The 11055-nt window shown below is 43.8% G+C and overlaps 1 protein-coding gene across 1 annotated transcript; it reads left to right on the top strand.

The window, feature by feature from the left end:
- Positions 1-2195: 2195 nt before the first annotated feature.
- On the top strand, positions 2196-8849 carry LOC109390999 (orphan sodium- and chloride-dependent neurotransmitter transporter NTT5-like). The gene is made up of 11 exons (XM_019658158.1): positions 2196-2340; positions 2767-2924; positions 3115-3241; positions 3428-3603; positions 4081-4322; positions 4782-4785; positions 6205-6406; positions 6523-6682; positions 7929-8091; positions 8305-8399; positions 8795-8849. Exons 1-11 carry the CDS (start codon positions 2196-2198, stop codon positions 8847-8849), a joined length of 1527 nt encoding a protein of 508 aa, XP_019513703.1.
- Positions 8850-11055: the final 2206 nt, after the last annotated feature.

Below are 11055 nucleotides of genomic sequence, written 5' to 3'. Positions count from 1 at the left end.
AGTAAATGACAGATACAATTGGATATCCATATTTAAAAAAATTAATTTGGATTCACACCTCATACCTGATATTAAAAACTCAACTCAAGATAAATTCCATATGAATCTTAGGATGGATTTTTCTATCTCTATAAAAAACGTCACTAGGATTTTGATAGGGTTTTTCACTGAATTTATAGATCACTTTGGACAGTATTAACACCTTAACAATATTAAGTCTCCAAATTCATGAACATGGGATGTGTTTCCATTTATGTCATCTTTAATTTCTTCCAGTAGTATTTTATAATTTTCATTGCAGAAGTCTTTTACCTCCTTGGTTAATTCTTAACTATTTTATTCTTTTTTGATGCTATGATAAATGGATTGAGCCAACATCCCTGAGGGATGGGGGCCTAGACTGGAGTTCTGTGAGCTATTTCTAAGACATTGGTCTTTGCGATGATCTCCATGTGAAAGATTGATTCCATCATAGATAATCTCCCTGTTTCAAGGCCCATAATTAACAACATTGAAAAGGTAACATATTCACAGGGTCTAGGGATTAGGATGTGGACATCCTAGAGGAGGGCATTATTCTCTCTACCATACATGTTGCAAATATCTTCCACAACTCTATGGCTGACAGTTTACTCAATTAATGGTAAATTTTGATTGACAGAAGTCACTTTTGCCACATTTCCATTTTTAATTTAGTCCAATATGTCAAACTTTTCCTGTATGATTGGTGTTTTTTGTGTCCTGTTTTAAGAAATCTGTGCCTACTCCCAAGTCATGGAGATATTCTCCTAGGTTTTTCATCTAGAAATGTTATTGTTTTACCTTTCATATTTAGAACTACAATCTTCTCTGAATTGATTTTTGCTTAATATGTGACATTAGGGAGGCTAAGGTTCATTTATTTCTATATAGATATCCAATTGCCCCAACAACTACTAGGCATTTATTGAAAAGAATGTCTTTTCTCTACAGCTTCACAGTGCCTTCCTTGTAAATCTGGTATACATATGTGTGAATATGTTTCTGAACTCTCCCAGTGGTATTCAAAGAACTTACTGTGAAAATGGAAATGTCCTATATCTGCCCTTCCAAGATGGTAACCCTGTGGCTACTGAGCACCTGATATGTGGCTAGTGTGACTGAGGAACTAAATTGTTAATGTTATTTAATTTTAAATTTAAATAGCCATATGTGGCTAGTAGCTACCATATTGGCCAGAGCAGTATATTGCATCGTTGATCTATTTGTGCCATAGATCCCTATACCAATTCCATATTCTCTTAATTATTGTAGCTCTTAATTCTTAATAATTAATTAGAATTAATTAAGAATTAATAATTCTTAAGAATTAATAATTAATTAATAATTCTTAAGAATTAATAATTAATTCTCTTAATTATTCATAATTAGTCTTTATATTTAGTTCTTCTCCATCAAGATTGTATTAGCCATTCTAGGCTTTTTGTTTTTCATGTACATTTTAGAATTAGCTTGTCAATTTCCACAAAAATCCTGCTGTGATTTCAATAGGAAATGCATTGAGCCTATAGATCAAATTGGGGAGAATCGACATTGTTATACTATTGCGACTTCCAATTTATTAACATATTATATTCCTTTATTTATTTAGAGCTGTTTTATTTTTCTCAATAATGTTTTATAGTGTGTGTGTGTGTGTGTGTGTGTGTGTGTGTGTGTGTGTGTAAAGGTCTTGCTCATCTTTTGTTAAAATTATTCCTAGGAATTATATGTCTTTTGGTATAATATTATTGTAGATGGTATTGCTCTTAAATTAATTATTATTTTCTAGAGGCAGGCATATTCTTGGTATCTTTTCCCATGTTCTTATCTACATAAGGATAAAAGCGCTGGGAAGGCCTCAGTGGTTCTTGTAGGATTAGCCTTGTCTTTCCATAGCTCACACACCTAAAGTCTGCAGCTCTTGATATCCTTAAGGTCACGAAGGAAGGAGACCCCATCCCTGCAGAAGCAGGAACTACAGCCCACCCAGGATGACGACTGTTAGTGAAAACACGGAGGCCCAGGATGAGAATTTCCAGATGTCTAGTCCTTTGGATTCCAAATCCGTGATTACTGTTACCTCTACTACTAGCAAATTTATTGGGAAGGGACTGAAGTTAGATAGTGTGTCATCATACATTTGGACTGAAGAAGACAGTGAAATATTGAAGACCATGGGCCAAGATGAGCCAGAGGTTGAAGCCTGCAGTGACCGACCATCCTGGGCCAATAAAATTGAGTACCTCCTGGCCCAGGTGGCCTTCTCTATGGGACTGAGCACTGTTTGGCGCTTTCCTTATCTGTGCTTTCACAACGGAGGTGGTAAGCCTGGGACCCTGAATCTTGAACCCATGAGGGGGTGAGGAGCCAGAGGCTTGTCCTCCAGGGTCTCTGAGATATGTAGGGACTGAGGATTTGGGATTCTGAATGGGGCAGGATCCAAGTATGTGAACACCTAGGACCTTAGGAGGGTGGGAGCGGGATATCCAAACACTTGGGTTCATCAGAATGGTGGGGCCGGAGATCTGAATCAGAAATGGGAGCAGAAAGCATGTATCTGGGTTTTCCAGGAACTGGAGGCCAAGAGACTGGACACCTGGGACTCTGAGGGATGTGGAAACAGTTGATGCCCGAGGCCCTGAGGGAGGTCACTGGTGGGGAACGTGTTTTCCTGGACCCCCCAAAAAGTCCAGGCACTGAAAAGCCTCATGGTTCTCAGAGCCCCTCCTTGAATCCCCTGCACAGGGTGTTTTCTCATCATGTACACCGTCTTGCTCTTCTTGGTCGGGGTTCCTCTCCTCTTGCTGGAGATGGCAGTTGGTCAGAGGATGCGTCAGGGCAGCACTGTTGTATGGAAGATCATCAGCCCCTGGATCGGTGGGGTGGGATATACCAGCTTCATGGTGAGAAGCTCTGGGCTGCCCAGGCCCACCCTTCACATCCCCATGCCCTTCCAACCCTTGTCCTGGAATGGTCCCGTGAGTTCACGTCCATGGGTCAAGTTCCTTCAGTTCCCCAGTCCTCTGTCAAATCCCCTCCTTTCTGTTGTCCTGCCTTCCTTCCCCTGCCTCCAGAATTTTTCATGGTTTCTAGGTGTGCTTCATCGTGGGCTTGTACTATAGTGTGCTCATGGCTTGGAGTCTCTTCTATTTGGGTCAGTCTTTCCGGTTCCCACTGCCTTGGGCATTGTGCCCCTTACTGAGGAACTCCAGTAATTTTGGTGAGAAGAGAGGGAAGAAAAAGGCAAGTGGGAGGGCTGAGAAAAGCATGAGGGAATGAAGAAGGAAAGGATCATTGAGAGAATAAGGATGAGCAAGCAGATGATGACATGGGATTGGAAGGAGGCGGGGATGGGAAGAAGAGGGAGGTGCCTGGTGCAGTTTCCTCCATGGCTAGTTCACCTCAGATCCTGAATGTACGCGGACAACATCCACCGTATACTTCTGGTACCGGCACGTACTGAAGGCCACAGATGAAATTGAGATCGATGGACCACCAGTCCTGCATCTCAGTGTCTCTCTCTTTGTGACCTGGTCGATTATCTGCATCTCCATGGTCAAAGGGCTCAGGTTCACTGGGAAGGTGAGCTACCCCTAATTTACTAATCTAACTGAGACCCCCTAATATTCTCCTGCCTCAATGCCTGTAAGTCTCCAACTTCTCATTCCTTGTAATCTGACCTCTGATTCCTAGTAGTCTGTGATCCTACTATCCCACCTTCTGCTTTTGCTGAACTCTGTTTCTGAATCACACTTCCTACACAGATGTTGTCCATCTCAGTACTCCTTCCTTACGTCGTCCTTTTCTGTCTCCTTATCCGGAGTCTCACGCTGAAGGGCTCAGAGTTTGGTCTCAAGAGTCTGTTGGCTGCCAAGGTGACGTATCTCCCACCCTTTAATCCTCTTATCCAAACGGGGGTGTCAGGGACAGTATAGTTGTCAGTCTGATAGAGGCCCTTCTAGCTCCCTCTTTCACTCCCTTCTTCTTGTTTTCCATTTCCACCACAGTTTACCTCTCCTTCCTTTATATCCTAACCTGCATGGCACTTGTCCTCCTCAGATGCCGGCACTGTACTCTGTGGAAGTGTGGCGCCGGACAGGGAACCAGCTCTTTTTGTCCATGGGCTCTGGCTTTGGCAGCTTCACTGCAATCAGCTCATACATCCCTCGGTCCAACAACTGTGTCATGGATGCCTTTGTTGTGGCTCTTCTCAACTTGATGACCTCAGTGACTGCGACGGTGTTTGTATTTGCCATCATAGGCCACATGGCCACAAAGGAGAACGAAAAATGTTATTTGAAGTGAGCCCACTCTTTCATATGGAGATCGTCACAAAGACCACAGTCTTAGAAATAGCTCACAGAACCCCAGGCTAGGCCCCCATTCTTCAGGGATGTTGGCTCAGTAAATATGGGTCCCTCAGATTGGAGCATCCTAAACCTTAAAAACACCTGAGTCTCTCCAACTCTGTCTTTTTAAGAATTGCCTTTCTAAACTAGGAAAACGCCAAACCTAGAGGTTTTTCAAAGGTGTGTTTGCCCTGTTCCTAAGTGGGGACTGCCATGGACATACCTTCAGCTGCACCACTGGACAACCCACAGCACCAGTGCCCCCATAGCCTATTTATTTTTCTCCCATGGCATTTATTTAAAAATTACTTCTCAGACATTTAGTTATAAAACATCTCCTATTTACGAACTCCTGTGTTGAGTTCTGGAAGCATAGCTGGTGGTGAATCAGACCACCATCCCTGCCCTCAGGAAGGTCAGTCTTTTGAAGAAGCAGATGATCACAAACTAGATGATAGCTGATAGTAGGGAAGATGAGAAGACACAGAGGAGGGAGCTACTAACTTCCTGAGGGCAGTCAGAGAAGGCTTCTTAGTGGAGGCAATCCTGAGCTGAATTTGTCTCCTGACAAATAACCACTCTTAGTATTTTTTCAAATAGCTCCCATTCATAGACTGTATGTTAAAACATACAATTTTTTAAAAAATGGATCATACTATACTACTTTTCTGCAACTAGTTTATTCGACCTTATAAAAATAGACCTTGAATTGCTTTCCATGGCAGCACAGTTCAGTGAGCTGAGTAAGGAGTTGTAGGAGTTTTGTCACATGGACAATGGGTGTGGAGGTAGAGTGGGGAAGTTCTGGGCAGAGGGAACATCATGTACCAAAGACCCTGAGACAAGAGAGAGCATGGCACGTTACATATTTAATAGATGAGTGTGGTTCAGTGTAGGAGGTGAAGAGACGTGTGAGTTCAGAGGCTGGAGAAGCAGGTGGAAAGAGCTGAGGAGCTTTAATGATATTTTGAGATTGTCTAGTAGCAGCTAAGGATCCTAAAGCCATCAGTGATACTGTGGGAGGACCCCTGCAGAGATTCTCTGGCCTCACACAAACACCTTTGTGATTGTGGAAGTAGGTGTCAGGCAGTTCCCACTAGGATCCCGGAGACCTGGCTTTCAGCGCAGGCTTTACTTTAACCAGCTCAAAAACTAAGCGAGTGATTTCCCTTCTCATCTAGAATATGAGAGAGGAGAAGTTATCTTAAAGGCCCAGGTGGTTTTATATGATTCTACCCCTGTCCCCAGGAATATTGAGAAAGTGATGAATCTGATAAATACTGGCGTGCTGTCTCCTGAGTTTCGGTTCCCAGATAGTCTGTATCAGCATTTGAGCTCCATCTACCCTACATGGTTCAGCAAACTCCCTGAACAAGTCAGAAACAGAGCCCTACCCTATTTGTACAATTGTGACTTATCTGAGCAAGTGAAAGAGGTAGGTAAGGGTTGGGGATGGGGCCCTAGGGTTCCCCTCAAAGCTCCCGGTACCCTAGAAACTTCAGCACTCCTTAGGTGTCTGTAGAACCCGGAAAGGCAATTCTCAGCTGCCTCTTGGACAACCAAAGCAAGGTTTACAGTCTCCTTTTGTGATAAGACAATTGGAGCCTCTGTAGCAACAAGAGCTAGAGTTCACATAAGCCTGTTTGCCCCAACCCGAAAGAGTTGCTAGACCAACAGCTGTTGTAGGAGGAAGCCCTCATGCCTCAAGGCCAGAGGAGTATAGTAATGTCCACTAACAGTGCTAGAGGTAGTTTCCTAGGGGAGGGAACAGGGATGGAGTCAGGACTCCACAGAGTGACGTCTGAACCCTCACCATTCCTCCCTTTACCTACAGGTTATGGAGGGCCCAGGTGTGGCCATTGTGGCATTTACTGACATCATTTCTCTGTTTTCTGGATCTACCTTCTGGGCCATCATCATCTTCCTATTTCTGGTGTCCATGGGGCTGAGCACCATGATAGGGATCCTGCAGGGCATCATTACGCCACTCCAGGACACTTTCTCTTCCCTCCAGAAACATACAAAGCTGTTCACAGGTACTCCAACCTTTGACCCCATCTAAGCTGTGGCCATCGTGTGGCTTAACCCCACTGGGACTCATACCGCCCAGCTTGCATTCTGACCTTGATCCACATCTGCTGTTTCCCTCTAGTGAGTGTCTGCGTGCTTATGTTCCTGAGCAGCCTCGTTTTTGTGAAGCCCTCGGGCAGCTACTACATGAACCTGCTGGATGACTACTGGGTGTCTCTGCCCCTCTTCTTCATTCTCATCTTGGAGAACATGGCCATGGCCTGGATCTATGGGGCCAGGAGGTGATGTCCCAAACCCAAGATCTCCTGCTGTGCACCCACACAGCTAGGGTCCCTAGGGCGCGCTGGCCCCTCCTGCACTCACCAGCCAATCTCTGAGCCTAGGGCTGTGGAGAGTTCCCAGGAGGATGGGAAAGAGACAGTCATAGGTTGCTTCCCTGAGAAAATAGATGTAAAATGGAAGAGTGGTGAACAGTCTATATCAAGTCTTAGGGCTCCTGAGCCCTATTGTAACCAGGGTAGTGTAGACATCTGAAACAGGTCATCCTTTGCTTCTCAAAGTATGTTTTGTGGACCAGCAGCATTGGCATCACCTGGAAGCTTATTAGAAATGCAGACCCTCAGGCTCCACCCCAGACCTTCAAATCTGTATCTGCATTTTAACAAGAACCCCAAATGATTCATGTGCACACTAACATTTAAAAAACACCATGTAACCCAACGGTGACAGCGTTTCCAGTGACAGTGGTTCTTGGCGTCAGTTGGCTTACTCATATATACTCACTCTTTTTTTTTTTTTTTAGCTGAGCCATCCTGCCACCTGTTGGCATCTCAGCGGCAGCTCAACTCAGGCAGGGAATCGATCGGCTGTTGCTCAGAGCTCACATTTTTGAGCAAGCTCTGAACCAACTGAGCCACTCAGCCCTATATACTCACTCTTAAATATTTCTTAGGGCCTCCCAGGTGCTAAGTAGGCTATGTGGTGAATACTGGGGATTCTGAGGTAAATTATATTTAGTTTCTGTTCTCAGAGTTCAAAGAGGAAAAGATATATAAGCAGCCCTTGGGCAGAGTGGTAAGTCTATGATAGAGGACAAGGGCACTGTAGGAACACAGATGGTGAAGCGTCAAGCAAGGAGGAGATGCAGAAACAGGATCTAGACAGGTGAAGGGGAGTTTATCAAGGGAGGGAGAGAAGGGTACTCCAGGCAGAAGGAGCCTGACTTACATATGTCTTGGGATTAAGAAGGTGCACAAAAAGAAGCTGGCTATATGGGCTGGAAAAAACTACACTTAGGAACTTGGCTTTTATCCTGAGGGTGAAGGGGGATAGAAATGCTTTTTTAAATCATAGGGCTGGGACAGAGATTAGCCTGAAAAGGGATGGATTAGAGGCAAGAAGACTGGTTGTGGAGGTGATCAGAAAGGCTTAAGAAATGTTAAAGGCTCTCTCCTAGGTGAGGTTTGGACTGAACCCTCCCCCAAGGCCTGTACAGCCTTCCCAAAGTCTTATGGCCCTTTCTCCCAGGTTCCTTGCAGACCTGATTATCACATTGGGCCGCCCCATCTCCCCCATCTATCGTTGGCTGTGGTGCTTCGTATCTCCATTTGTGCTGCTAGTCCTGTTTGTGAGCACCGTGATTCGTCTGTATGTGAAGGGCATCACCTACTTTGCCTGGAACTCAAGCACTGTGAGCCTCCCTCTGCAGATCCCAGAACCCCCTAGGGAGTGGGGACAAAACTTTTCAATCCATGCTTGCCTCTAGGACTCAGCCATCTTATTCCCTGATTCCCTGGGGATTCAGTTATCTAGTTTCTTGCCTTGGTTCATCACCTACCCCCACCTTCTGAATTCCATTTCGAAGTACCTGGCCGTTCTAAACCTTCCTCCCCTTTCTCCACAGTCAAAGGAAGTGATCCGAAACTATCCATCATGGGCTAAAGTCTTGCTCATACTCATCATTGTCATTACCATCTTGCCCACCCCTGCCTACTTCTTGTACACCCTCTTTAACACGGCTGCCTCAGTCTCCAAGATCCACAATAAGACCACAGATATCTTTAAACCTGAAGCTAAAAGGGACTCATCAAATCCCCATCCATGGCTTCATGTGAGGCAACACCTAAAGGAGGTTGGTAAATTGAATAACTAACCAAGGGAAAAACGTTCTGCCATGTGAGTAATTCTTTTTGGAAATAAAGACTTGGTTCATTTGGCGTAACACCTCTTCTTTTTCATAGTGGAACTCCGTGCCTGGCAACTTGACATTAGAAGACATAAACGTAGCAACTGCTAATGTAACTAGACCCAAAGATATTTAGTTTTTCTGGATTGGGAAAGTTTTTCTGGCCTGATGGGTCATCCCCCACATCTTCCACACTTTCCCTCCCCAGACCTGTAATGATGGTGTTCTTTGACTTCCAGTACTCGACTGATGGCGACTGTTGATCCTACTTCTCCTAGGCTACCTTTTTCTTGGAGTTGGTCTATGTAAGGTGTTGTCCCTATGAAACTAGGGCAGAAATGGTTTTGGCAAATAAATCAGTGAAAATTTACTTTTATCATAAAAAAGTTTCCAACTCCCAGTCTTGCCTTCCATTGACTCTGTTAAATTCAAATGCTAGAATCTCAGGTCCTCCCTGCCTAGTGCTTCCTGTAAGTAAACTGGACCAGGTAGACACAATTTGCCCCAAAAAACCAGTGGGTTCACTGATTTGGCAAAGTGGTTAACTATCTGCTAAGTGTGACCTCCTCATATATCTCTTAAATACTTGGAATACTTGATTATTTTACCAAATCTACCAAGGGGCTTAAAACTTGACATAACATCAGGTATTTTCACTGAGGTCGTGTAGGAGCCTGGAGGAAGGAAGGGTATTTGGCAAGAAATGATGGGAAGAAAAGAGGCTGACTGTGGAGATTGGAGAAGACTCAAAGGGGACTTCATCTAGGGCAGTGTGACAATAAAATAAGACAAACAAAACACCCCATATTATAATATACCTAAAATATAAAATAAAATTTAGTTTAACAATCCTCTTTAAATACACAGATGAGCTTAGACGAAATTAAGGGAAATCTTTAAGAGGCCAAAAATTAAGCCTAAGTTTGAATTCAGATAGGTAAGTGAGTGTTAAGGCTAGTGACTGCTGTGAGGCAAGTGCCACTCTTTGGTAACTTGAGAGATTTTGGTTTTAAAGGTATGTGAAGACAAAGCCTTGGGTCCATGAAAGAAAAGGAGGTTTCTTTTTCAAACCCATACATAGAAGGTTTGAAGGGCTATGATTTCTATCAAGAGTTAGATAGGTCCTATCTCTGATAGGAGGGAAGAAATGTCTTTTTTGAGAATTTGTAATGCCAAATCTTCTCTCACGTGGGATTTTGGTTCAAATTCATACAGCCTGTGTAGTCTGAAAAACCCAAATTGAGATTAATATAAAAGATTCTTGGTCAATAGCACATTGCCCCAGGAACCTGTCATAAGTAAATATAAATAATCTCAGGGGGGAAACAAAACTTCTACCTACCAGGCCTCATAGAATTCCCCCAAATAAACTTTCAATGAGCACAAGTGTCACGTCCCGAATGACATGAGCAGTGGGAAAACGAGACGGGGCGGCGAAGGGTTAAGAAATAAAAGAAACAGTAGTCAAGAGTTAAATGAGTGTGGGACCAAGGGTCTCCAGCCTCGTGGACTAAGAGCCCCGAATCAGGCTGACACGCTGCTTTTATTTCTCCACATACCAGGAAGTAGCATTGTTCTCTCCACAGTTTGTGAGTCTAGTTCCTGAGAACTTGCTCAAGCCAGATTACCCATGCCTGCAAGCTGCTATTACGGAGAGTCTGCCCACAGTGATAAGACAGATGCTCTGCCTTCACACACCCAAATGCAAATGACCCCAGGAAGCTAAGATTATTGTGCTGAGGACAGATACTATCACACCATCAGGTCACTTCCCAAGCAGGTTGAGGGAAGGAATGTAGCCACAGAGGTTGAAAACCTCCAGTCTTTTTGGGGGGCTAGTGAGGGCTCATGCCCACCTCCATCAGCCCCGAGATTTCTCCTAATGGCCTCCACCGGACCGTGCCTGTCTTAGGTTGTTCCTCCCACGAGGAATCTTACCCGTCATTGACTAACTGGCCATCCTTTGGAGCCAAACAGGGAGAAGCTAGGTGTATGAGCACTGTCCTCAAAAGGGTCAGTTTAGGGTTAAGCGCATGGGGACAGACGGCTGGACAGCTGTGTGGCAACACACAAGGTCACAAAAAGATATCACAAAACACACAAGGAAACAAGGCACCCTAAGGGAGGATTAGCATAATCAACAAGTGGCAGAATCGGACCTGTAACGACCTAATATACTGGAATTATATATAATGTAAGATAAGAAATAAATATGTTTAATATAAAGACAAAGAAAGAAAGTTGAAATTAAGAACAAGGAAGCAGAGAGTCTCAGAAATAATCAGAGAAAAAGAACCAAAAAAAAAAAAAACTTTTAGAAACGAAAAAATCACTAAGATTAAAAATATCAAGGGATGGGTTAAACAACGAATTAGAAAACTAGAAAAAGAGACAAATCTAAAGAAATTACCAATAATGTAGCCCAGAGAAACTACAGTATTGAAAATATGGGATTAAGAGACATGGAAG

The sequence above is a fragment of the Hipposideros armiger genome, unplaced genomic scaffold (assembly GCF_001890085.2).
Source record: "Hipposideros armiger isolate ML-2016 unplaced genomic scaffold, ASM189008v1 scaffold_283, whole genome shotgun sequence".
NCBI classification, from domain to species: domain Eukaryota; kingdom Metazoa; phylum Chordata; class Mammalia; order Chiroptera; family Hipposideridae; genus Hipposideros; species Hipposideros armiger.
Note: the sequence above shows the minus strand (reverse complement) of the source record. Positions and strands in the feature narration are given on the sequence as shown.

What these genes read in the sequence shown, in the direction of transcription:
- LOC109390999 (XM_019658158.1), top strand. Translation starts at nt 2,196, where the DNA reads ATGGGCCAAGATGAGCCAGAGGTTGAAGCCTGCAGTGACCGACCATCC. An exon ending in GGCTCAGGTTCACTGGGAAG is followed by an intron (nt 3,604 to 4,080) that starts GTGAGCTACCCC and finishes TGTCCTCCTCAG; the next exon opens with ATGCCGGCACTGTACTCTGT. An exon ending in TGGATCTATGGGGCCAGGAG is followed by an intron (nt 6,683 to 7,928) that starts GTGATGTCCCAA and finishes CCTTTCTCCCAG; the next exon opens with GTTCCTTGCAGACCTGATTA.